Raw genomic sequence first — 27,983 nt, 5'->3', positions numbered from 1 at the left:
ACCAAATCACAACAAAAGTCGCCTCAAAGCGCTTCATAGATACAGAGAAAAACCCAACAATCATATGACCCCCTATGAGCAAGCACTTTGGCAACAGTGGGAAGGAAAAACTCCCTTTTAACAGGAAGAAACCTCCGGCAGAACCAGGCTCAGGGAGGGGCGGCCATCTGCTGCGACCGGTTGGGGTGAGAGAAGGAAGACAGGATAAAGACATGCTGTGGAAGAGAGACAGAGGTTAATAACAGATATGATTCAATGCAGAGAGGTCTGTTAACACATAGTGAGTGAGAAAGGTGACTGGAAAGGAAAAACTCAATGCATCATGGGAATCCCCGGCAGCCTACTCTATTGCAGCATAACTAAGGGAGGATTCAGGGTCACCTGGTCCAGCCCTAACTATATGCTTTAGCAAAAAGGAAAGTTTTAAGCCTAATCTTGAAAGTAGAGATAGTGTCTGTCTCCTGAATCCAAACTGGAAGCTGGTTCCACAGAAGAGGGGCCTGAAAACTGAAGGCTCTGCCTCCCATTCTACTTTTAAATACTCTAGGAACAACAAGTAGGCCTGCAGAGCGAGAGCGAAGTGCTCTAATAGGGTGATATGGTACTACAAGGTCATTAAGATAAGATGGGGCCTGATTATTTAAGACCTTGTATGTGAGGAGCAGGATTTTGAATTCAATTCTGGATTTAACAGGAAGCCAATGAAGGGAAGCCAAAACAGGAGAAATATGCTCTCTCTTTCTAGTCCCTGTCAGGACTCTTGCTGCAGCATTTTGGATTAGCTGAAGGCTTTTCAGGAGTTTTTTGGACATCCTGATAATAATGAATTACAGTGTCCAGCCTGGAAGTAATAAATGCATGAACTAGTTTTTCAGCGTCACTCTGAGACAGGATATTTCTAATTTTAGAGATGTTGCGCAAATGGAAGAAAGCAGTCTTACATATTTGTTTAATATGTGCATTGAAGGACATGTCCTGGTCAAAAATGACTCCAAGGTTCCTCACAGCGTTACTGGAGGCCAAGGTAATGCCATCCAGAGTAAGAATCTGGTTAGATACCATATTTCTAAGCTTTTCAGGGCCGAGTACAATAACCTCAGTTTATCTGAATTAAGAAGCAGAAAGTTAGCGGCCATCCAGGTCTTTATGTCTTTAAGACATTCCTGCAGTTTAACTAATTGGTGTGTGTTATCTGGCTTCATGGACAGATAGAGCTGGGTGTCATCTGCATAGCAGTGAAAATGTATGCTATGTCTTCTAATGATGCTGCCTAAGGGAAGCATGTATAATGTAAACAGAATTGGTCCTAGCACTGAACCCTGTGGAACTCCATAATACCTAGTGTGTGAAGAGGACTCTCCATTTACATGACACAAATGGAGTCTATTAGATAGATATGATACAAACCACTGCAGCGCAGTACCTGTAATACCTACGCATGTTCTAATCGCTCTAATAGGATATTATGGTCGACAGTATCGAACGCTGCACTAAGGTCTAGCAGGACAAGCACAGAGATGAGTCCACTGTCAGAGGCCATAAGAAGATACATTTGTAACCTTCACTAAAGCTGTTTCTGTGCTGTGATGAGCTCTGAAACCTGACTGAAACTCTTCAAATAAACCATTCCTCTGCAGATGATCTGTTAGCTGTTTGACAACTACTCTTTCAAGGATTTTTGATATGAAAGGAAGGTTGGAGATTGGCCTATAATTAGCTAAGACTGCTGGGTCTAGAGATGGCTTTTTGAGTAAAGGTTTAACTACAGCCAGCTTGAAGGCCTGTGGTACATAGCCGATTATTAGAGATAGGTTGATCATATTTAAGATCGAAGAATTAATTAATGGCAGGACTTCTTTGAGCAGTTTTGTAGGAATGGGGTCTAAAAGACACGTTGATGGTTTGGAGGAAGTAATTATTGAAGTTAACTCAGAAAGATCAATTGGAGAAAAAGAGTCTAACTTAACATCAATGGTACTAAGAGTAGCTGTAGATAATATTACATCTGTGGGATGATTATCTGGTAATTTTTTCTCTAATGATAAAATTTTATTTGTGAAGAAGTTCATGAAGTCATTACTAGTTAACGTTAAAGGGATGGTTGGCTCAAAAGAGCTCTGACTTTTGTCAGCCTGGCTACAGTGCTGAAGAGAAACCTGGGGTTGTTCTTATTTTCTTCAATCAGTGATGAATAGTAAGATGTTCTGGCTTTGCGGAGGGCTTTCTTATAAAGCAGCAAACTATTTCTCCAGGCTAAATGATGATCCTCTAAATTTGTGACACGCCATTTCCTCTCCAGTTACGAGTCATCTGCTTTAGGGTACGTGTTTGAGAATTATACCACGGAGTCAGGTACTTCTGATTAGAGACCTTAGTAGGGATGGGTACCGATATCCGGTGCCATTATGGCACCGGTTCTGACATAAACGGTAGTAACCAGACCGAAAAGCAGCGCACATTTCGGTGCTTTTTTTCCTGAGATGTATACACTTTGGATTCTAGCCAATCATTTTACCTTTCCGAAGGATAGTAGGCGGGCCCAGGTACGTACGTTCTTTTAGAGCAGAGCTACAGATTAAAAAGCCCAAGGCGAAGCGGTCAAAGTCTGGCTGTACTTCACAGCAAAAGATGCAAACTCAGCAGCCTGCAACAAGTGCTTTAAGCTGATACTGTGATACTGTGCAAAGGAGGTAACACCTCGAATCTGATGAAACACCTGGCGACGCATAGCGTTTTTTTTAAAAGCCGAGAAATGCGCCGTATTTGATAGCTTGCTGCGAGACCTCACACCGGCACATCTACTGCGGGTGTGTGCCTGTTATCGGACCCGGAGTTAGCAACATCCCCCAAAAACCCGAAGAGAGAGTCCTGGCCCCTAGCCCTGCCAGTGTAGCAGAAATGATGACGGATGATGATGCAGCAGCAGCCGTTCTTCTCTGCGTGAGTAGCTTAATGTTGTTCGTGTGTAATTTACGTTGAGTAGGCTAACCACGTTATTACATTAATGCATGTAAGGTGAACTAGCAAACATCATCATAGCTACATGCGGCTGTCTTCTTGTTTGATGGCAGATACTCCCTTCACCCTGGCCAAAAAGGCTAAAATGACCAAAGAAAAAGTGGAAAACAGTAAACATGAGAGGTTTTTGGACAAAGTTTGTGTTTTTTCCATTTTTAAGCACTGCTTCCAGCCAAGAGTGATACCATATATGCCCCATAGCTGCAGAAAAGGCTAACATTGTTATCTTTTTAAAAAAAAACAGCTGAACATGAGAGGTTTTTGGACAATTTTGTGTTCTCCATTCTTTAAGCACCGGTTCGAGCACGGTTTGACATGCACCGGCACCGTTTCAAAAGTACCGGGTTGGTACTGGTCATCGGATAAACTAAACGATTCAGACCTTAGTTTTCACAGGAGCTACAGTATCCAGAGTCGTACGTAGTGAGGAGGTAAATTATTAACAAGATAATCGACCTCTGTTGGGGTAGCGTTCAGATAGCTGCTCTGCTCTGTGTTGGTACAGGGCATTGAAGATGATAACAGTGGGTGGATTATATTCTTAAACTTAGTTACAGCACTTTCAGAAAGACATCTACTGTGATAAAGTCTACTCTCCACTGCTGTGTAATCAATTATTGTAAATGTAAATGTTATCAGGAAATGATCAGACAGGAGAGGGTTTTCAGGAAACACTGTTAAATGTTCAGTTTCTATGCCATATGTTAAAACAAGATCTAGAGTGTGATTAAAGTGGTGGGTGGGTTCTTTTACATTTTGAGAGAAGCCAATTGAGTCTAATAACAGATTAAATGCCATGTTGAGGCTGTCATTTTTAGCATCTACATGGATGTTAAAATCACCCACAATAATTATTTTATCTGAGCTCAGAACTAAATCAGATAAAAAGTCTGAGAAATCAGACAGAAACTCTGTGTAAGGCCCAGGTGGACGATAGATGATAACAAGTAAGACTGGTTTCTGAGTTTTCACAGCTGGGGTGGACGAGGCTAAGCATCAGGCTTTCAATGTTAATTAAAAGGCTGGTGTGAAAAATTGCTGCCACTGTGCTTCGAGATTTCTGGTAGTTAGAATGACTCGGGGGTGTTGATTCATTTAAACTAACATAATCATCCTGCTGCAACCAGGTTTCTGTAAGGCAGAGTAAATCAATTTGTTGATCAATTATTAAGTCATGTACTAACAGAGACTGGAGGAGAGTCTATTAGATAGACATGATACAAATCACTGGAGTGCAGTGCCTGTAATACCAACAGCATGCTCTAATCACTCTAATAGAATATTATGGTTGAGTGGCGGCGGCGTTGCACCTCCGGCGGCATGCCCCGGATCCGGCGGCAGTGTCACAGGTCCGGTGGCCTACCACGGTTCCAGGGGTAGCGGCGTAGCAGCACGGGCAGCCTGCCCCTGGTCCGGTGGCAACCTTGCAGCTCTGGCGGCCGCCCACGATGGCAAAACTTCCTTGCTGACACCAGGAACTTGCGCGCCCTATGCAGGTCCCGCTGGCATGCTCACCTCGTGCTCGAGCAGAGCGGGTCCCTCCGGCGCGCTGACCTACTGCTTGGGCAGAGTGGGTCCCCGGGCATGCTGATCTCCTGCTCGGGCGCCGCAGCTGCAGGTGGTAGAGCCAATGGTGATGGTGGTGTGGCGGCTGCAGGTGCTAGATTGGGTGGATTTGCAGCACCAACAGGTAGGTGAAGTGATGTAGGTGAAGTAGGCTTATGAAGCAGCGGCTGGGGCTGTGCAGAGCAGTCAGTCCATTCCAGCCCTGGTAGCGTTCCGCAATCCTCTGCTGGCAGACTAAACTCCCCCGAGTGTTCAGCAGAGGATAGAGACGGCCGAGTTGCCGGCTGAGCTACAGCGAACTGAGCTACAGGCCGGGGCAGCAGCATTAGCTGTCTCACAGTTCAGTGACAAAACCGATGCCGTGGGTAATGCCAAATTGTCCTTTTTACTCACCACAGCTGGCTGTTGGAAAGACTGGGAATCCGGCTGCGTTGAGGAGCCTGTTCTGAGAAACCATCCTACTCTAAACTTTTAACCATAACCTTAAGAAGTATTCCGGATGGGTGAGAAAAAAATAAGTCAATTTGGCGTTGGTTTTGTGCGAATGCGCCACGTCTGCGCAGAAACATTGGCTAGGTTGTTTTTTCAGGTAGGATGGATTCCCAGAACACCGGCAGTGCAAGCGTTGCTCCCCCGACTAGCCTGATGAGCTGTAGGGCTGTATCCCAATTCAGGGTCTGCAGCCTTTAAGTACGCAGCCTTAACAGTCCACAAGGGCCGCGTACTCAAACACCGCTAAGACCAGAAGTGCGAGGGTTGTAGGATTGTGAAATGGGACGGTCTAGCCTCCGTCGTGCTGCCCAGGTTGCCTAGCAACCACGATACTAACAGCTGGAAATTTTTCATACAGCTTTGTTTGACAGAAATGAAGGAGAAAATGTTTTGTTCATTTGTTTGTTTGTTTTTACATGAGCTCTGATAGATTTTTTTGAGTATCTGAGGCTGAGACCACAGGACTGTAAAAACATAATTGTTGGGCTTCATTTCTGTACTGAACAGTCATTTAAGATTAGCTAGTTAATAACAATTAGCTAATGTTGTTCATGAGACTAAAGTCATCTGTCACGGTCTGGCTGGGGCAGACCGTATGTGTTGCAGAGGAGGACTCAAACGCAGACCAAAACGTGGTGTGGATTAACAAAACAAGCCGTTTATTGAGGCTAGCAACGAGGGTACAAAATAATAGGGCATCGGTGAAAACTAAAACAATAACCTAAACTGGGTGAACTAATAACAAAACATGAAAAACCTTAACCATAGTGAACTGCATCACTGACTTTCAGCCTGTTGTGTTTGTGGATATATGACTGACTTTAATTATCCACAAAATCATCACAATCTCTGTGAGATTAAGGCCAGCTATTGAACGGCGTATATTTTAAAGGCTTTAAAACCAAGTTAACACAGAAAGTACAAACATCACTAATGTCACATAACTTTGCCGACATGTGGCCAACAGTAATGTTTTAATGTTCTTCGTTATTAAACATTCGCACATAAATAAGTGACACAATATTCGGTACTTAATTTTGAAAGTTTACTCTTCGGCCACTCCGTTTCAGCTGTCTGCCGTTTTTTCCGCAAAATTATCCACACCCACTGCCGTGCTATGAAGTCCAGGATATGTTGGGCCATGAAGTGGCCTAAATATATCAACAAATACTTTTGAAAAATATATTAAAAGCTTTCAGGCGACGTTGGATGGCTGGTGTTTATCCTTTGATACACAAGATGCAAGGCGTGCCATCATTAACTATTAAAAAGGTTTGGTGATGAAATATCTGGTTTGAAATACAGAATGGGAGGAAAGGAAAGCATTCGTCTCTATAAGCTTGGTCTAGTAATCGAGAATTAATTTTTCAGAGTTGGGGAAAGGCTTAATTAATTAGCTTGATGATATGAAACATCCAGTGATTCCTCATGTCTCTACTTTCATTCTACGTCACATTCATAAGTAATTAGGATACTGTGGGAGCACAAAGAGTGGATGATAAATGATTACAAACCCTTTTGTGTGAGGTAGAAGGTAGAAAACTATGTAGCATTGTTGCAGGAATGACAGTGGTGGTCAAAGAACAAGAAAAGTTTTGATGTTCAAGATATTGTCATCGTGGCAGACTCCACTACGCCTTGTGGATCCTGGTTGGTAGTGTGGGTGGGAGTGGCACTTTTTTTGGCACTTAAAAAAATAGAATTGAATAAAAATGGAAGATAGAAGGAGTTGGAACAGTACGAGTCCCATCACCCCCTGGCTCTATTCTAGCTGTGCACTGCCTACTCAGAAGATGAGAGATTCAGACCGTCTCTTTTTGGGTACTGGGGTCATAGAACAATATTCAAGGCAAGACAAAGATAGGAAGGAGAATTGGGAATAAAACCATCAAATGAGCATTTACACAGACAATACACCATCACCACCAAAAGGAAAATAAAGAAACATAAAATATAATATGTCAACAAATTTGTCTCTCTGGCCATGTTATGTCCCTGCATCAGCTGCACCAATTTTACTGGTTCCACAAGAAAAAGGGACAATACTACACATCCACAAAGGGAACCAGTAGGCTGGGCCTGCAACTACAGCTGTTTTATTATGAAATCTAACTGTTATGCTAACATGTCTCCAGTGTGTGCTGTTATAAAGATGTGTTCTGTTGTTAATGGGGGTGACCGTAGTTCAGGGGGTTGGGAAGCTTCTCTTGTAACCGGAAGGTTGTCGGTTTGATCCCCAGCTCTGTCTGTACTGGTTGTTGTGTCCTTGGGCAAGACACTTCACCCTACTGCCTACTGGTTTTGGCTGATGGCGCGATATGGCAGCCTCGCTTCTGTCAGTCTGCTCCAGGGCACCTGTGACTACAACTGTAGCTTGCCTTCACCAGTGTGTGAATGTGAGAGTGAATGAATAATGGAATTGTAAAGTGCTTTGAGTGTCTAGAAAAGTGCTATATAAATGCAATCCATTATTATTATTATTATTATCATTAATGATGAAGTCATGTTGAGTTGTGCTGAGTTTGAATCAGTGAATAGTTGTTTGCTGCCATCTTTTTCTTGTGTGTCTGCTGTCTCTGATCTCTCTGTTTGATCTTCTCTGATGTCTCCAGACTCTGTCAGGCTGCTGAATGGTTCCAGTCTGTGTTCAGGCAGACTGGAGGTGAAGTCTAACCAGAGCTGGTCCTCAGTGTGTGAAGTTGACTTTGACAAGCAGGATGCAGAGGTGGTCTGTAGGCAGCTCGGCTGTGGGCCTCCTTCGGTCCTCCAAGGGGCGCTGTATGAAGAAGTGGAGGCTTCAGTGTGGAGCAAAGAGTTCCAGTGTGGAGGCCATGAGTCTGCTCTCCTGGACTGTAGAAGCTCAGCCTCAGCTAGAAACAGCTGCTCACCTGGCAAAGCTGTTGGACTCACCTGCTCAGGTAGAAGAGGAGCTGCTGCTTCGATGTGGTTCAAACTCACTTTATTCTTTTACTGATGACTCTCTGCTTTCTCTTCAGATAATGATGTCAGGCTGGTAGGAGGACCTAGTCGCTGTGCAGGTACACTGGAGTTAAAACATCTGGCAGGATGGAGACCATTGTGTGGCTCTCATGATTCCTGGACCCTGAAAGAAGCAGCTGTTTTCTGTGAACATCTGGACTGTGGCTCAGCTGTTTCTATAGAAAAGCGACGCTCCTCACGCACATCTGCATGGTTGATTACACCTGAGTGTGTTCTATCCACATCTCCTTTGAGGGGTTGTGCAAAGACAGATTCTTCTTACCAAATCCTGAAACTAACCTGTTCAGGTAATCATACTGATGATATCATCCATGACTTCATATATGACAGAGATTTATGAAGCTGTGAAAGATAGCAGCAAGATTAGCAACAGACTGTCTCCAGCAGTCACAACATGGCAGAACTTAAGAAATCCTCTAAACCAATGTCCAACCAGCCTGAAGGACTCCTTCAGCCTAACAGCTTTCAAAGTTCATAGACAAGTACAGACACAAAGGCTGTAGGATAATTAAACTAGTTAACAGGTTGTTTGGGAACAGGGAACAGGACAGGAGGGAGGAGAACCTGAGCTGACAGCAGGAACTAAAACATACCTTGGTCCTGTTGTAGCTCTACGTGATACTGGACCACACTGATCACACCTGTTCTGGATCGCACCAATTGCACATGCTCACTTGAGTTGTATCTTTTTTGTGTGGGTGCATCACGAGAGTGCCATGCTTTCATATGTTAGCTCAATCAAATGCTAGACTAGTATAAAGAAAAGATCTTTCTGTTATTGATGTGCAGAACCGGCACTCCAGTACAGCACATCTGGATCAGCTCTTTCTGTTTAAAAAGTCCTAACCTCTGTTTTTAATAAGTAAGTAGTACAGAGCTTTGATGGAGTTATACCATTGTCAGAATCCTTTAGCACAGGCGGGGGTGTGGTAGCAACCCTCAACTCCAGCTTAGTATTCAATCAAAGACCCAGACAGAGTTTTAATTCATTTGAATGCCTTATGGGTACCAAGAAATGACTTAATACATTTCTTTTCAAGTAAAAATGTAACCATTAGAGAAAATGACCCAGCTGTCTTCGCTAATTATCAATCAATCAATCAATCAATCAATCCATTTATTTATAAGCAAAGTTAGACCTGGTAGTAGCAACCTTATCAACAAAAAACTGTAAAAAGCTTCCACAGGTGGCTGAAGTAACCTTCACACTGGACACAGGGCCTGTAACAATTATTAGAGATGATGTCTGATACTTAATACTTCGTTTTTGTAGTTTTGATCTTTTTGCCATTTTCCTTCCACTTTTCTGGAGGCCCTTCTGAGAGTGATATTGCTTAACCAGGGATTTGTTTTAGGTCTAATGTACTTAGATTTAAAAGGAGGAACAGCATCAAGAACATGCTGAACAAAGTGAGCAGATGATCAGCGCTGAGCTTAAGGGAGTAATTGTCCAAGGGAAGTGCACCAATATTCTGATAAACAGCAGAAAAACATCCAGCAGTAGCAGGAGGGATGATGCAGAATTTGCACGCAGGTAAAAGAGGTTTAACTCGGGGACATGGTGCAGAAATTTGGATTATAACAGGCATCTGACCAGAAAAGTTGAGCTTGCAAATGTCAATATCGCGGAGCTGCAGACCACAAGATAAAACTAAATCCAAAGTATGTCTATGGTCATGGGTGGGATCCCTGACTGATTGAACAACATTACAAGAGTCAATAAGATAAGGGAAATCTTTCACAAGACATTTTTGGTAGCAACAAACGTGAATATAAAAAACCCCCAGGAATTAGAATGCTGTCAAATCTTGGTAAGATCCCAGATAAAAAGACAGAAAGGTCTTGAAATGAAATCCTTGTTAAACTTGGAATGGTGATAAACAAGTGCACCCAGCACAGGAGAATAGAGTTCCATCAGAAATAATTGGAGTTCAAAGCTGCCCCAAATGTCAGAGGTGAGAGACCGGCAATCAAAACAGTTTTTAGAAACAGATGCAAGATCTCTGCAGAAATCTCAGTTAGCTATTAAAAGAAATGCATTCCATTCTCTTATCCTTGTCAGGGCTGCAAGGGGGCTTTAGTCTATCTCAGCTGTCTTTTTGCAATAGGCAGGGTACACCCTGGACAGGTCGCCAGTCTATTGCAGGGCTAACACAAAGAGACAAGCAACCATTCACACTCACACCTATGGGAAATTTAGAGTTACCAATCAAGCTAACCCCACTGACTCCATGTCTTTGGACTGTGAGAGGTAGCCAGAGTACCTGAAGGGAACCCACGCACAAATGGGCAGAGCAGACAGACAGACAAAAAGACCGAGGTCCAATGGCAGAATTTAACTCAGGGACTTCTTGCTGTGAGGCAACAGTGCTAACTACTGTGCCACCATGTTGCTGTCATTTTACCATTCCTTTAAATTTAAGTTTTATTTATACAACAACAAATCACAACAGCAGCCACTTCAAGGTGCGTCGTCTTGGAAGGTAGACCCTACAGTAACACATACAGAAAGAAACCCAACAATCATATGACCCCCTATGAGCAAGCGCTTTGATTACAGTGGGAAGGAAAAACTCCCTTTTAACAGGAAGAAACCTCCAGCAGAACCAGGCTCAGGGAGGGGCGGCCATCTGTCGCCACTGGTTAGGGTGAGAGAAGAAAGACAGGACAAAAGACATGCTGTGAAAGAGAGCAATAGATTAATAATAAGTAGTATTTTATCAGAAATACAAACAAGGAAACCCAGCCTGTAACAGTTCAAAGACGATTCTCTAAACCATTACTGTGAATTCCTTCTGTCTGTACAAGAACATAAAACTTGTTTATATCAGCCTAACAGTGTAAATTAATTACACTGGTGTACAATTCAACCATCAGAAACTACAGTCGTGTTCAAAATCCACTCATCATGGTGTGAGTGTCAGAATCATTTGGAGCTTTCAATCAGTTATTCGAGCTGTTCTGTTTCCAGGGTGGAGTGTTTGCACAGCATATATTTTTAGTGACTTTAAAAATAAGAAGTGGACACACAAATTTGGATTTATTTTGGACTGTAGCATTAACAAGCTTGTGGTATTTCACCATTTTAAATATTGCTAACACCAAAATGCTCCACCGTTCCACCTCTCATGAATGAATCAAACCTCTCTCTTTCACCTCAGATTCAGAAGATTTTCTGTGTTTACAGACTTCCTGGTTCAGCCAGTCATCTCTGTGTCCTCCATGAACGGGGTCTCCAAAGCCCAGCAGCAGGAGCTTCGGGTATCAAGGGGCTCTAACTTCACCATCAGCTGCTCCATCCAGCCACAGTATCCAGGAGGCTTCTTCCAGCTCACCTTCACCTCCTCCAACACAGCATACAACTACACCCAACCAGCTGTCAATCACTCTGCTTATTTCCTGTTTCCTGCTGCAAAGCTCGCCCACCAAGGAAACTACAGCTGTGTTTATCACGTCTATGCTATCGCTCATAACTTCTCCTCTGAGAGCCGCCTGCTGTCTGTCACTGTGTCAGGTAAGCTGAAGCAGAGACTCTCAGATGTTTACAGCTTTGAAAGCTGAATGAGTTGATGACCCAAAGAACCAGGTCACCTGGCTTCCTGAAGGATATGTTACATTCCAGTTGAAGTCGGAAGCTGGAATTTCTGAGTTTGCTGTCAGAATTTTTGATGATACCGTTTATGACCTGAATCCACATTAGCCAGATAAAATCGATGTTTCAGTGACATCTGTCGGTTTGAATTCTTTTTGAGCCCGTAGAAGCTGTGGTTTGTTATATGCTAATTATTTTTCCAACTAAATGTTTTTATTTCAGCAGAATATAATTAAATCCAAGAATGTAATGTGGTAATTTATTACCACATAATAAAGTTATTACCACTCAAGTTATTACCAAGTTATTACTACTCAATTACTAGTGGTAGCTTCTGTTTAATAATGAGGAACCAGAGCTGCAAAATCTAAGGAGCTTGGAAATAAAAGCGTCTGGACTTTTTTAAGTTTCCTGAAGATGTTTTACATCTCGTCTGAGAAGCTTATTGAGTTCTAAGTTTAAATGGTGGAGAGTCACAGATTTAAGCCCTATGGGGCTTAAATCTGTGACACATAATAATCACATATATGTTATTAATAAAAAAAAAACAGGCAGTTCAGCATTTTGCAGCTCTGTAATAAGCTCTGCTTATTACACAGAAATTACCAGCCTCTCCAAAAAGTTGATTCTGTTCATCTGGACGTAGTGTTTTGTGGGAGAAACGTTTCGTCAAGTGACTTCTTCAGTCTCAGCTGACTGCAGGTTTCCCCAATCTTATAAACAGTAAATTTGCATAATGACTGAAACCAGCCCACTGAAGGAACAACGGGCTGGGAGGTCAGTTCCTTAATCTTAATTATGCAAATTCTCATGACCATTGATCAACAACCACTGACCAAAGACCACTGATCAATGGCCATGAGTACCATTCACAGAGAGTTGGGGAATGGCTGCAATCACAGCATTGTAAGATGGCGAAAGATGTACCCTTGGGCCCCCTCCTTGATTCAGAGATGGTCTTTCCCATTTCACGTGAATGGCCTCCTTGACTCCGCGCTCAAACCAGCGTTCCTCCCTGTCCAGGATGTGTACATCCTCATAATTGAAAGAGTGTCCACTGGCCTGTAGGTGTGAATAGACTGCAGAGTCCTGGCCTGATGAGGTAGCTCTTCTGTGTTGTGTCATCCACTTCGCCAGAGGTTGTTTGGTTTCCCCGACGTATAAATCCTGGCAATCCTCCTGGCACTTAACAGCGTGCACTATGTTACTCTGTTTGGGGGACCCGATCCTTGGGGTGGACCAGTTTTTGGTGCAGCGTGTTTTGGGGTTTAAAAGACACAGAGACCCGGTGTTTAGAAAACATGTGTCTCAACTGTTCCGATACTCCTGACACATATGGGATCACTACAGGTTTTCACTTGGGCAGCGGTTGTCCTTCTCTCCTGGATCAGCTGGAGCTTTCTTTAGGTGTCTTTCCAGCTTTGACAAAAGTCCAGCTGGGATAACCACATTTACTCAGGGCCTTCTTGATGTGCCGTTCTTCTGCCTCCCTGGCCGCTGTGTCTGTGGGGATGGTGTTCGCTCTGTGTTATAGCATCCTGATGACACCCAGTTTGTGCTCCAGTGGATGATGAGAGTCAAACCTTAAATACTGATCCGTATGTGTAGGTTTACAGTACACGTCAGCTTTTAGATGTCCCTCATTACTGATGGAAATCTCACAGTCTAAGAAGGCTAACCTGCCACTTTCATATCCTCTATGGTGAATTTGATTTGTCAGTCCACCGAGTTAATGTGATCCGTGAATTGTGGTATGTCCTGAGATTTGATTTACACCCAGGTGTCATCCACATATCTGAACCAATGGCTTGGTGGTGTTCAAGGGTAGGATAGCAAAGCCCTCTTTTCCACTTCTTCCATGTACAAACTGAACTGAAGTAACTAAAGAAGTCACTTGGATGAGTGACGAAACGTTTCTCCCATAAAACGCTACGTCCAGATGAACAGAATCAACTTTTTGGAGATTTACTTTCCTGGATGATTGAGAATGCATCAAGAAGAAACTACCAGCATTAATTGAATGGTAATAACTTAGAAATTACCACAGTATTACGTTCTTGTTTCTCCCTTTTTATCCTACTATTTTCACTTTAATACAAAGATGAATGTGTTTTTATCAGCTCGAACAGATTTCACAGTTCTCATCACAATGCTCATCCTACCGCTGACTCTGCTGCTGGTGATCGCTGCCCTTTATTTCTACTGTCAGGTACTGAACACGTGTTTGTATCTGAGAATGAAGCCCTCAGCCTGTGATGCTGTCACTCTGATCTCTCTGTTGTCATCTGTCTCCAGGCCAGCAGGGGGCAGAAATCCAGCAGACAGAAGAACACTGAGCTGCTTGACTCTAATCAGGGTGTTTGTGCAGGTGAAGGAGGGACGGCTGCAAATAAAGGAGTTCAGCAGGACCTCCAAAGAGCTCATCCTACAGCCACATGAATTAATCAGCTGATGTGAGCGACCATCAGCTCAGTTTTCTGCTGAAGACTTAAATCTGTAAACACACCTCACTAACAAATATCTTCATTAATTATTCTGAAATGTGTAGAGATAGATCACCCACCAGGGAAGGCGGTGAGGCAACATTTTAAAAATGCACAGTGTAACACTGGATCATTTACACTGCAGTCAAACAGGCCTCAACATCAGCTTATGACTTCTTGGTAACCACTGGTCACTATGGAAGAATGTGGATTCCTTCACTGGCAGTCTTCTGGTGAAATTGGTGCTGCACTGAAAAGCTCCCTCGCTTTGGTGTCTGCAGGCTGACGAGCTCGCTGCAGTTTGCATAGAAAACACAAACTTGTCTGCAAAAGTTTGCCAACTGCTCACAGACTACGTTCAATATCCTTTTACTTCCACTAATGTAAGAAAGACATTTTTAGTATTTAGAAGAAGTAGTTGCTGTGATGTTTCATGCTGTGTTTTCTTTTTAATTACTTCTTTCTTGACTCTTCTGGCTTTTATTATCCACTCTTCCTGTTTGCATCAGCCAGTAAAGGCTCACATTCACTTCATTCTGTAGTGTCATGTGTTTGCATTTGATCCTTGGCCAACAGGATACTGCTCCCTTCATCCAACACTAACATCACAGAAGAACACAAGGTTATTGTCTGCTTCCTTTATCCTTAATAAAATGTTCTGAGTCATTTTCAAAACAAATATGTGCTTTAATTGGAAAAACATTTATTTTTTGTAAAGTGGTATGTTATAAAAGTATGTCACCCATCAAATAAACTAATGGATGTATACTCTGAATATAACACAGAGAAGGAAAAGTTTATAGTTTGTAACACTCTAAACAAATATTTAATTAAGAAGGATAAGTTAAACTTTTGTAGATTTTGCTATTAAATTGTTGGTAAATGGTAAATGGCCTGTATTTATATAGCGCTTTACTAGTCCCTAAGGACCCCAAAGCGCTTTACATATCCAGTCATCCACCCATTCACACACACATTCACACACTGGTGATGGCAGCTACATTGTAGCCACAGCCACCCTGGGGCGCACTGACAGAGGCGAGGCTGCCGGACACTGGCGCCACCGGGCCCTCTGACCACCACTAGTAGGCAACGGGTGAAGTGTCTTGCCCAAGGACACAACGACCGAGACTGTCCAAGCCGGGGCTCGAAACCGGCAACCTTCCAATTACAAGGCGAACTCCCAACTCTTGAGCCAATCGCCACATTGTTGGGACCAGAAAGTACATTACACATTATTCTGTTCTGTAAGACTGACCAGACGTGTCTGTCACTGCTGCTCTGTATTTCAGACCACAAGAACCACGAGTTTGTTCCTCTGAAGGACGAATATGAAGGAAAGAAGGCAGAGCTGGAGAAGACAGAGGCTGAAATTCAGCAGATGATCCAGAAGAGACGACTGAAGATTCAGCAGATCAAAGAGTCAGTGAAGATGAGTAAAGGTGCTGCAGACAGACAGAAAGCAGAAGGTGTTCAGGTCTTCACTGCTCTAAAGAAGTCTGTCGATAAAGACCAGAAGGAGCTCATAAAGGAGATCGAAGACAAACAGGAAACAACAGAGAAACACGCTGAAGGTCTGATCAAAGATCTGGAACAGGAAATCTCTGAGCTGAAGAAGAGAAGATCTGAGGTGGAGCAGCTCTCACGCTCTCAAGACCACCTCCACCTACTCCAAAGCTTCTCGTCCCAGAAAGCTGCTCCACCCACCAAGGACTGGAGAGGAGTGAGTGTCCGTCCACCATCATACGAGGGGACTGTGGTGAGAGCTGTGGCTCAGCTGGAGGAGACGCTCAGGAAACTCATGAAGAAGAAGCTGTTTGAGGCTGAGCTGAAGAGGGTCCAGCAGTATGCAGTGGACGTGACTCTGGATCCGGATACAGCAAATTCTAAACTCATCCTGTCTGATGATGAAAAACAAGTGCACTGTGGTGATGTGAGGAAGAAACTTCCTGACAACCCAGAGAGATTTTCTCCATGCCCTAATGTTTTAGGAAAGCAGAGTTTCTCTTCAGGCAGATTTTACTTTGAGGTTCAGGTTAAAGGAAAAACTGACTGGGATTTAGGAGTGGCCAGAGAGTCGATCAACAGGAAGGGAAAAATCGAACTGACTCCTCAGGATGGTTTCTGGACTGTGTGGCTAAGAAATGGAAATGAATACAAAGCTCTTGCTGGTCCTCCAGTCCCCCTCTGTCTTCAGTCTGGTCCTGAGATGGTGGGGGTGTTTGTGGATTATGAGGAGGGTCTGGTTTCCTTTTATGATGTAGGTCTTATCCACTCCTTTACTGGCTACTCCTTCATTCACAAACTCCACCCATTCTCTGCACCTCTGATCATCTGTCCTGTCAATCAAACTGAGTCGATCAACGACTGATTTTATTTGATGAACTGATTGATTTTTAATGAAGGGAACAAATGAACATATTCAGTGTAAATACTCTACAGTCTCCATGTTTTCTATAGAATCTGATTATCGGGAACTCTCATTCACACTTTGATTTTATTCTCATGGTTTTAAAGGTATAATTGAGACTCGAGCTGCCAGACAAGAGGAAAAGAGGACCCGAAAGGAGGTTCATGGATGTAATGAAGCCGAGCGTTGGTGTGTCAGTTAAAAGTCTGTCAATCTGATTCTAACTGGCTTCTGTTGCGCTTCACTTGCTTTCTCTCCATGTAACACCACTTAAACGTAGCTGACCACAGTCGCAGCGTCCACTCAGTTATACGGAGATGGTGCCCTCTAGTGGTCACGGCAGAGTTCATCGGCACAAAATGAGACGTTTGAGTTTTGCTCAGTGTTCATTTTTATCAGGTTTTGAGTTTTTGGAGACTTGAAAGAAAATACTTTAGGTGAACTTGTGTTTTTTATTTGTGCTCTGATGAATAAAAACATTAACATTAATAGACTTTCTTCTATTTGATCTTTTTTTAATGCTGCCATTTAAATTTTCTACGTGCACACCTTTATAAGAGGGAAAAGTAGCAGGCCGCATGAGAAACCACCTGCATGTTCTCTTAACCTAGCGTAAGTTCAGCAAATTAGCATATTACAATAAAGTGGTGCACTCAACAGAAAAACAGTTTAGACTAAAAACATCCAACAATATTATAAAAATAAAACCAACTGGGTTTGAACCTTTTTAGCACCTTTACTGCATGCAACTGTTCTGTAAACTGGAGCAGAAACAGAAACTCACCTCTGCCCAGCGAGGCCTCGGCTGACTGAGGAGAGTAGGAAGTGACACACATGGGAAGTCAAAGGTCACACAAACAAAATAAAAGTTCACAAAAATACAAATACACAAAATAAACATATAAATATTCATGAAAAATAATGATAAAATCTTTCTAATGCACCCATTACACGAGCAAAGAAATCAAGGAAATGAGATGAGGAGAGATGATCCAAAAGCAGAAGGGGACTCTCATCTACATGGATGTAAAAATTACCAACAATAATTATTTTATCTGAGCTGAGCACTAACTCAGATAAAAGTCTGAGATATCTGACAGAATACATGTTTGCACTAAATAATCATGCAAACAAACATCTTCCTTCTATATGTGGAAGTGAAGTGAGAGTGAACATCTGGCGACAGATGGTCGCCCCTCCCTGAGCACTAGTTCTGCTGAAGGTTCTTCCTGTTAAAACTGAGTTTTTCCTTTCCACTGTGACCAAGTGTTTGTTAACAGGCATCATCTGATTCTTTGGGTTTCTTTGTATTACTGTAGAGTCCTCATCTTACAGTATAAATCAGAATCAGAAAGAGTTTTATTGCCAAATGTTGAGCAGATTTACAACATTAGGAAATTGCTGCTGTACTTTGTGCAAGACATACGATAAGACAAACACTTAAAGATAAAAAGAGCTAAACAGATTGATATATACATGAGTGCAGGTGATGATCAGTGCAAGAATGGAACAGGTGCATAGACCACAATACAGGGTCATGTGTTTGAATCAGAGTAAGTGGTGGGAGTTTATCCACCGCAGCTGTGACAAATACTGGAAATAAGTCCACCGGTGTTGTAGTCCTGTAGTTAAGAAGCGCTTCTCTGGTGTAAGAATATCCAGAAGAGTGTCCAGAAACACAAAATATGCAAAAAAACAAGACGGAAAATGCGCCTGAAGTACCAGGGCATCCATTCGCTGCGCCATCTTGGAAAAGGAAGCACATTGAGGAGACTGTTGTGATTTGGCACAATAAAAATTACAGGGCATTGAAACACTTCTTTCACTCCCTGACATGCAAATCAGTTTATACATTTTATGTAATGTGATTTTTCCTTTTTTTAAAAAAATTTTGGTTGATATTCTGTTGCTCTCCATTAAAATGAAAACTACTATAACAATTAGAGACTGTTTATTTTTTTGTGAAGGAGAACACTAACGATTCAACAGAGAATAAATAATTATTCCCTTAAAAGGGGTAGAGGTTGAACTAATTCCATTCAGAGGGGAAATATGAAAAAAACAGAGCAAACCAGGTCAGTTAATTGGCCTTAAGGTCTCTGATGATGACAGATGCACCAGTCACCCATGAACAACTGCACTGTAAAATCAAATTAGTTCACAGAACTAAAAAAAACAAAAAAACAATGCAAAAAATTTAAGTAAAGCTTACTTAAAAGAACTACGTTAGGGCAGCTTATTCATTGCAAGTATACAATACTAAGAATAACTTGATGTTTCTGACTGTGAAATACTAAATGTTTACCCACAGATAAACATTTCAAGTTCTACTAAATTAAAAAACAATTTGTAGCAACTTGCCCAATAATGTTTACCACTCAGTTGATGTCTTTCTGTCCAACAGCTCCATTTCTAGACTTGTACGAGTTTGATGTAACGTGGGGAGTGCTGGTCCCGAAACTCAAAGACAGTAAGAAACAAGTACAGGGACCAACAAATTATTTAGAAGCTGTTTTGATCCCTAATGGTTGTGCAGTCATTATAACTTACAAGACAGAAGGTCAATGTAGACCTCATACAACCAAATTAGACTAACACATATAGTATTAAAAACACCGTCTATTACTGTGTCTGAATGTGTGGTACTGCCACTGTCAGTTTAGGCCTAAATAAATACGTGTTTAAAAAAGAACACCTAATTTAAATGTAATCATTACATGCTTGTTAAAAGCTAACATCCAATATATAAAGTTTCTAATAAGCACAATGACCTGATAAAACATGTGGCAGTGCTTACCCAAAATGTTTCATATGATTCAAACATGGGATTTAATTTAATTCTTTAGGACAAGCTGAATTACTTTATTTTCAACTATAAAGCCAACCTAGACTTTAACTATTTAACAAGCCGGTAATCTGGTTATGGCTTTGGACTTTCACAACAAAACCTGTCTAAACACGTTTTCAAATCAAATTCAAATTCAAATTTTATTTGTCACGTACACAGTCATACACAGTACGATATGTAGTGAAATGCTTGGACAACTGCTCGTGACCTAAAGAAAACAAAAAGGAAAAGGCTATGAATAAGATAGGAAATAAATATGAAAAATTAAAAAGGGTAAATTTAACTAGGAAGGAATAAAATATAAATTAAGGTTAAAAATGAAATAACTGTACAACACAAATTAGAATGAAGGGTAAATTTAACTGGGAAGAATAAGATAAAATATATAAATTAAAGTTGAAAATAAAATAACTGTACAACAAAATACACAATATAGAACTATATAAGAATGTATGAAGAAATATAAATAAATAAATATATACACAATAACAGCAGCTGTACAAGTATTAACCGGAAATGAAGAATATAGTGACCAGTGTTGTGCAATCCACATTATGTCTTGTGCAGTGCAAATATGCTTAAAGTGATTTAAGTGATGAAGTGAAAGTTTTGTAACAAAAAAAAAAACACTTGAGATCTGTGACATTAATCGATGTCACAGATGTTGAAAAGCAATCACAAAGCATTGAAATAAATACAGGGGTTAAACAGTTCATATGTTATAAAGGTTTATATGGATTAAAAACAAGCCCCGCCCCCTAACGGCTGCATCTTCTGAATAAGTTTCATCTGGGCTCTTATAGCTGCTCACTTTTCTATTTCAAACAATCAACAAAAAATGTATACGATTTTTATACAAGGTTTTTAAAGCTGCAAGGTTAATTTTAAGTAACATGAGCTGAAATGCAGCAGCATGCACACTGAGCATCGGTGATATGAAAAGCTAGGCTAAAACTGGCTAGTTAGCAAGTTCATAAACCTGGTGCTAAACTGAGAGAATGCACAAAAACAGTTTGAATACATTTCCAGTTTACTTAGTTTTTCTAATTTATATCAACTCAAATAAACTGAGTTGATCAGCTTTTTGAAAAGTACCGGTAACTTAGTTAAACTGAGCTCTAATAACAAATTGATAAAAATGGAGTTTGGTCTACTTAATTAAACACAATATTAGATTTTATGCCATTAGTGGAAACATCAAAGCCAATGAGATATCCTATTGTTTTGTCAGCTTGCAGTAGTCTGGAAACAGCTTCAGTCCCAACGTGCTTTTATAGGTAGAAAGGTTTCAGGCAGAGGACAAATAAAGATCTGTGTGGATTTCAGTGTTGTAGACAGATGTGGTCTTACATGTGTTGCAGATGTAAGCATGACAGGAGGAGAGAAGCTCCTGAGTGGTGTGTGTAAGACTGCAGGTTATCAAGGTTACTCAGTTTAACAGTATGATTGCAGTATCAAAAACATCTAAAATGCTGTGAATAATAAAAAAGAGAGAAACTAATGAAATTCCAACCAGAATACTGAAATAAGTGAACACACTCTAACACTAAGCTAGAACAGCTCTGTAGGAGACGCCTGGGAATTAAACGTGCTGTTTGGTGTACTTCCACATCATGACCAGCACGTGGAGGCAGAGTCCTTCTTCTGCCGTAGTAGAACTCACATTTACAGTCTTTTCGCGCTCATGTTCAGACTTTATCACTAATATTATCACCTTTATTCTTTTATTTTTTTACTCGCATTTATCCTCTTTGGACTCTGAACCTCTGCATGTGTAAACATGAATATTCAGACTACATTTATAAATTCTGCATTCATCAGCTGATCGTCTCTCTCTGTCTCGGCAGAAATGTTTCTGTCGAACTGTTCACTGTTTTTGTGTTTGGTCTGAATTTCTTTGCACAGTTTAGGAAGCGTTCACCCTCCGATTACTTTCCCTTCTCCTCCACCTCCTCCTGCTGCTCTCCACAGTGCAGGGAGGAGGAGAAAGGGAGGAGGAGAAAGGGAGGAGGAGAAAGGGAGGAGGAGAAAGGGAGGAGGCGGGCTTAGAGATCTGACGCAGTGAGCGGCTGCTCCTTTACTTCCACTCCCCGCTCCCAGGAAGCGACACGGAGGCTCGGAGAGCGCTCACAAACGCGCACATCCACCAGGTCGGAAAGAGGCGGAGGACGGCTAATGGAGGCGAAGAGGGCGGCGGCGATGACTGGAGGAGAAGCGAGGCTCCGGAGCTTCGGTTTAAAGCCGGAGCTGTGAGCGCTGAGGTCTGCCTTTATTGTGTGCTGAGTGGCGCAGGAGAAAAGGATGCCTCCGCGGCCGCGCACACGCCTCCCGCTCCTCTCGACAAACTCGATCATTTCCCGACTCGAAGCCGATCGTCTGCCCTCTCAGGAGGAGGGTTTGTGGGTGAGGAGCGCGCTGATTTCTGAGGGACTCCGTCCACCATGCTGCCCGCTCAGGATCCATGAAAACTCTCAATGAAAACAAGGAGAAGGAGGAGGAGGAGGAGGGGTCCGGCTGCAGCGCCATGGAGGACAAGGAGAACAATCTGAAAACGGCCAGGCTGTGGAGGGATGCCGCCCTCCGCTCCAGGAAGCTGCGGAGCAACCTGAGGCAGCTCACTCTCTGCTCCAAAAACAACCAGATCATCCTGCCAGAGGACATAGCCGACATCGAGGCGCTCAACCTGGGGAACAACTCTCTGCAGGAGCTGCCGGACGGCCTGGAATCCTCCCTGAACAACCTGCGCGTCTTGGTCCTCCGCAGGAACAAGTTCAGCTCTGTCCCTAGGGTAGTGTTTGAGCTGGGGCGGCTGGTGGAGCTCGACATGAGCCACAACTGTTTGAGGAGCCTTCCTGAGGGCGTGGGGCAGCTGAGAGGGCTGAAGAAGTTGTGCATCAGCCACAACAAAATCCAGCACCTGCCAGCTCAGATCGGAGCTCTGCAGTCTTTGGAGGAGCTCGACATGAGCTTTAACGACCTGCATGATTTCCCCAGGTCGTTCTCCGGCCTCGCCCACCTGCGAACTCTGGATGCAGATCACAACAAGCTGAACCAGTTCCCCCCCGAGATCATGGCCCTCAGTGAGCTGGAGGAGCTCGACTGCTCTGGGAATAAGTTTGAGGTGTTACCGGTGGACGTTTGGAAGCTGCAGTCCATCAAAATCCTGTGGCTCAGCAGCCTCCACATGTCCTCCTTACCCCACACTTTCTGTCACCTGCAGCACCTGGAGAGCCTGATGTTGGACGGGAACCACCTCAGAGAGCTGCCCCCCTCCTTCGGCAGCCTGCAAAGACTCAAAATGCTCAATCTGTCCTCAAATGACTTTGAAAACTTTCCCCAGGTTATTTTGAGCATAACGGGATTAGAGGAGCTTTACCTGAGCAGGAATAGACTGATTCATATTCCAGAGGAAATCGGCCAGCTGGGGAAGCTGGTGAACCTGTGGCTGGACAATAACAGCATCACATATCTGCCTGACTCCATCGTGGAGCTGGAGAATCTGGAGGAGCTCGTTTTACAGGGTAACCAAATAGCCATTCTTCCAGATAATTTTGGAAAGCTTTCCAAAGTGAACATTTGGAAAGTGAAGGATAACCCTCTGATCCAGCCACCGTACGAGGTGTGCATGAAGGGAATCCCATACATTGCAGTGTATCAGAAGGAGCTTGCACACTCTCAGTTTGCCGTGAAGCCACGGCTCAAACTGGTCCTGATGGGGACCCAAAACGCAGGGAAAACCCGGCTGAGGCAGAGCCTGGTGAGCACGCAGCAGGACGCCAGCAGTAACCAGGGAAACAAAGGAATTGAAGTCACCAACTGGGTGGCAGACGCTGATCGCCACCTCACGTTCCTCGTGTATGACCTGTCAGGGAAGCAAAACTACGACCTGATCAAACCCTTCTTTCTCTCCCCCGGTGCTCTCTACATTCTCGTCATCAACCTCAAAACGTACTCACCCAAGAACTTTTACACCCATGTTGGGTATTTCCTCCACCTGCTCTGCGCCAAAGTGCCCCATGCTGTAGTCTGCTTGGTGGGCACGCACACAGACCTGTGTGCAGAGGTGGAGGTGGAGGAGAAGACTCTGGACATCCACAGGCAGATTGGCCTGCAGGAGAAGAGGGACATCCAGAGTTTAAGGGGGCTGGCACTGCAGGTGGACCAGGCTCTGGAGCAGGGCTACAACGTCCGCACCTCCAGCCCTCACATCCTCTTTTACGGTGTCACTGACAAAAACCTGAGGCGCCGAAAAGCCCAGCTGCAGTACATGCTGAACCACCGGCTGCAGATCCTCTCTCCTGTCCTGAGAGTTAGCTGCACAGGTGCTCAGAGGAACATCCCAAGGCTGAGGGAGAAGCTCATGTCCGTTGCAGAACACAGGGAGATCTTCCCCAACCTCCATCGTGTGCTGCCAAAGTCCTGGCAGATGCTGGAGGAGCTGCACTTTAAGCCCAAAGACCTGTGGCTCTCGTGGTGGGAATCAGCCCGACTGGGCCTGCAGGCAGGGCTCACTGAGGACCGGCTGCAGAGCGCTTTATCCTACTTGCACGAGAGTGGGAAGCTGCTCTACTTTGAGGACAGCCTCACGCTAAGGGAATACGTTTTTCACAATCTTCCACGATTCATCGCAATTCTCAATGTGTTCTTCCAGAGGGATGAGTCCACCCTGCTGGACCGGCTCCTCTCTGAAGGGGAGAGGGGGGACAAGGGGCGAGTGAGTCTGGTCATAGAGGACAAGAAGGGAGAGAACCTCAGGGTCACCCATCTGCAGCACCACGTTGAGGGCTTCCTCCAGCATGGACTCCTGCCCTCTAATGTCATCCGCTTGCTCCTCAGACCGCTCATCCAGACCCAGCAGGACCTCCATCTCATCATGGAGCTACTGGAGAAAATGGGGATCTGCTATTGCATCAACAAACCCCGCAGCAAGCCTCTGAATGGCGCGACTGTGTGGTACAAGTTCCCCAGCTACGTCAGCAGCGAGGAGGTCCAGGTGGATGCTTCAGCCGGCGGGAGCTCTCTGCCTCTGTGTAACTTCTTCTCTGTGGAGCAGCTGCACATCCAGTACAGTTTCCCTTTCCTGTTTCCTCCTGGATTGTTCGCACGCTTCAGCGTGCAGATCAACAGCCACGTGGTGCAGCGTTCAGACAGCAAGCACCAGATCTTCGCTTATCGGGGTAAAGTTCCCGTGGTGATCGGCCACCGGCCTGCCAAAGGAAAGCTGCAGGTGGAGACTCTTTCCATCGCCAGCCACGCCTCACTGCCCAACATCTGGACTGCCTGGCAGGCCATCACTCCACTGGTGGAGGAGCTGAACATGCTGCTGCAGGAGTGGCCCGGTCTGCACTACTCTGTACATGTTCTCTGTTCCAAGTGCCTCAAGAGAGGGTCATCCAACCCACACGCCTTCCCAGGTAAGACCTCATTAATCTCCGTTTCACTCACCAACAGTCAGGATGGGGCTTTGTCCCATATACATGCAGATCAGTCACAGACTCACTTATAGCTGTTTATATTAACACTGTTATATGAGTAAAAGTAAAAGTACTTCTGAGTCACTGTGTGACCCTTTAACTGCTAATGGAAACCTGAATGCTGGATGCACAGGGCCGGACAAAAACTCCTGCAGGGCCACTGGGCAGGGATAGGCCCTCCACACACACCCCCCTCCCCCCACAAATGTGTGTGTTATTATTATTTCTCAAAAGAAAACAGACAGATGGCAAGGACCGAGAAAAACTTTCTTTATGTCCAAAATTAGGAAATTTCTGTACTGAAACAGCTCAGTAGAGTAGAATAAACTAAAACAGCTCATAGAAGTAAAATAACTTAAACTTTCATACTTAAGAGCTACTTTAGTTATATTTTTGTCACATTCTGTTTTATCAAACCATTATTTTGTTTTGTCATTGATTATATTCACTATATTTCTGAGTGAGAGTAAATCTCACCGTTGATCTTATACAAAAACACAAAAGCATATGTTGTTTGTAATAAAAAATGAAAACTATTAAAGCTCATTAAAGCCAGTTAAAATGAAGTGAAAACATAATGTATTATAATATGTATAGTGTGCTTTAATGTATTATCATTATTATTATTATTCCATTTTCTAAGTGTAATAGTTTAAAGAAGATCGAGGTGATTTAAATGTTTTTCATTTAAAATTCTTTTATGTAGGAAACTAGTTGAGCTCGTTTCTTCAGAGGTTTTCAGGGTGGCTCTGTGAGTCTGGAGTCTGAGATGATGGATGTCTGATCTCTGATTTCACCTCAGCAGCAGTGCCTGCTTTTTATTCCTTTTTATGACTTTTGGGGCAACTTTTATAGAAGTAAAACTGGCTAACAGCAGCAATGGGTTAATGACCCAGTGGAAGGCTGGGTGACGCCCTGCGGGCCGCTGACTTTGTGCTTCACTGATTGCCTTTTTTAGCACTTTGGGCCGTTTATTCCATTATACTGAAGAGGAAGCAGACGTTTCTCCAAACGACGCTGTAGACCGAAGGGTTTTGAGTTTTCTTTGAGTGTAATGGACTTCACGGTGTTTCTGCTTCCTGTTTGACTTCACTGTAACATGAGCGTGACATTTACCTCCACAGATTCGCTTTAGTGCTTCTGCGGCTCCTGTTAATCAGATTCAGTCACGCCCTGAATCTCAACGAGGCTCCATGAAACATGCAGAGGATGCCTCAGAGAGCCGAACAAAAGCCTCTGACATCAGGTTAGACAGAGAGGAGGAGGAGGTGCACAGAGGTGCAGGATGCCCCCCTCCCTCCCCCTCTCCCAGCCTCGGGGACATAGTTAATCCTGCTGCTTGTGTTTGCAGCTGCAGAGTGACCTGCTTTCAATGCTGCACCCGTAAAGCGGTCAGCAGAGTCACGTGATGCGATGTAAGGTGTCGCTTACATCATGCTGCTTTTATTGGATTTATTCACATTAGATCATCAGCAGCCCAGCGCAGGCTCACTCAGCTCAGAGCACTTTTTAAAGGAAGAAATTGGTTTTCTGACACACACACTCCCACAGGAGGAGATGCGCCACGGTCCTTATCCTGTGGGGAAACACCCAGAAGTTTCTCTTTAGTCCTCATGAAGCTCCAGGAGGTGGAGTTGATATTTACTGTCATTTAAACAAGCCAAATAACCAGCTGACTAATCAATAATCAAAGTAATCGTTTGCGTGAACGTCGATCAATGATAATCAGACTGATGCAGACAAAAGTCTCTGTCTGCTCTGGGAGATCTTCAGGCTCTGATCAGGAGCAGCAAGTTGGGGGGACAAAATAAAAGGGTGGAAGCACAAAGGGTGTTTCTCAAACACGTGAGGTCAGTACCGATGAAGAAGTCGTCTGATATTCTCAGTTTTAGTGCTGTGAATCTGCTGTGATATTCACTTTTATTATCTAAAGTAGATGTTCTTGATGAAGCTGATCTGCATTGTTTCATTCATGCTTTAGTTTGTGTCGCTGAGTTTTTGGGGTTTCTTCTCCCGACTGTCACCGGGTTCTGCACAGAGCAGTCTGCATTTTCTCTCTGACCTTTCAGTTTAAAGTTCTTCTGACGTGACGTGCCATGATTTAGTTTTTCCACCTTCTGTTGTCCAGTTTTGTTTAGTGTGTGAACTGCAGCCTCACTTTCCTGTTCTTACTGACAGGAATGACACAGTGTGCTCTTCAATTGCTGCAGCTCATTTGCTGCTAGGTTCAAAGATACTGTTCTGCATACTTTGGATGTAACAGGTGCTTATTTGAGTTCCTGTTACCTTCTATCAGCTTGCTTTCCATAGAGGGGCAGTATTATATTTTTTCTGTAAACTCAGAGATGTTTGTGGGAAATGGCAGCACATCGGCAGTTTCTGAAACACACCATGCCACACTCGGTGACTTACTGTAGATCAGCTTTCTTCATCAGTCCGATCCCCAGTTTGAACTTCAGCAGGCATCTCGGCCACGTCTACATGACTAAATGCACCAAGCTGCTGCCACTTGATTGACTGATTAGATACTGATGAGCAGTTGAACAGATATCTCTAATAAAGTGGCTGAGCGTCAACCCCATTTTGGAGTCGGTGCAATCAAATTCAAAACATTCTCATCCTGAGGTGTCACATGGACGCTGCAGATCTTCACCTGCTGCTCAGTTTTAATCAGCATGTTGGTTCATTAACCCTCTGCAATGAGAAATGTCGAGTCAGTTTGAGTAAGTTTTCTCGCAGGGTCAACAAAGAGCTGTATTTAAAGTTAAGTAAACACACCCTGCTTGATAACAGAGGATGATGAACCCTGGGAATCAAAACCGCCCATCATATCTGACTGTAAAAACTGAAACACATTTTTTTAAAATGAGCAAAAAAAAGATCAATAATTGTGTAATAAATGTGGATTGCACAACACTGGTCACTATATTCTTCATTTCCAGTTAATACTTGTACAGCTGCTGTTATTGTGTATATGCTGCTGTTATTGTGTATATATTTATTTATATTTCTTCATACATTCTTATATAGTTCTATATTGTGTATTTTGTTGTACAGTTATTTTATTTTCAACTTTAATTTATATATTTTATCTTATTCT

At 43.3% G+C, this 27,983-nt stretch overlaps 3 protein-coding genes across 5 annotated transcripts in view; all 3 read left to right on the top strand.

Moving 5' to 3' along the window:
* Positions 1-15,091, top strand: part of LOC102299343 (scavenger receptor cysteine-rich type 1 protein M130) — a 53,684-nt gene extending 38,593 nt beyond the window's left edge. The window contains exons 5-9 of one of the 2 annotated variants that reach the window (XM_042213245.1): positions 7,689-7,994; positions 8,073-8,363; positions 11,264-11,590; positions 13,789-13,877; positions 13,964-15,091. In XM_042213245.1, coding sequence (XP_042069179.1) covers positions 7,689-7,994; positions 8,073-8,363; positions 11,264-11,590; positions 13,789-13,877; positions 13,964-14,107 — 1,157 coding nt within the window. In that variant the 3' untranslated portion in view covers positions 14,108-15,091. The remainder of the gene's footprint in view (positions 1-7,688; positions 7,995-8,072; positions 8,364-11,263; positions 11,591-13,788; positions 13,878-13,963) is intronic. The other variant, XM_005945026.3, reaches the window with a different exon arrangement.
* LOC102304846 (E3 ubiquitin-protein ligase TRIM21-like) lies at positions 14,348-17,033 on the top strand. The gene is made up of 2 exons (XM_042213246.1): positions 14,348-14,384; positions 15,255-17,033. Exons 1-2 carry the CDS (start codon positions 14,348-14,350, stop codon positions 16,520-16,522), a joined length of 1,305 nt encoding a protein of 434 aa, XP_042069180.1. The 3' UTR covers positions 16,523-17,033.
* A 4,429-nt stretch (positions 17,034-21,462) lies between these two features.
* Positions 21,463-27,983, top strand: part of mfhas1 (multifunctional ROCO family signaling regulator 1) — a 33,231-nt gene continuing 26,710 nt past the window's right edge. For both annotated transcript variants that reach the window (XM_005945025.3, XM_005945024.3), the window contains exon 1: positions 21,463-24,823. In XM_005945025.3, the coding sequence (XP_005945087.1) occupies positions 21,871-24,823 (2,953 nt within the window). In that variant the 5' untranslated portion in view covers positions 21,463-21,870. The remainder of the gene's footprint in view (positions 24,824-27,983) is intronic.

The sequence above is a fragment of the Haplochromis burtoni genome, unplaced genomic scaffold, assembly GCF_018398535.1.
Source record: "Haplochromis burtoni strain Fernald_Lab_line unplaced genomic scaffold, NCSU_Asbu1 Contig_429, whole genome shotgun sequence".
Taxonomy (NCBI): Eukaryota; Metazoa; Chordata; class Actinopteri; order Cichliformes; family Cichlidae; genus Haplochromis; species Haplochromis burtoni.
The sequence above is the reverse complement of the archived record's forward strand: the minus strand, read 5'-3'. Positions and strand labels throughout refer to the sequence as shown.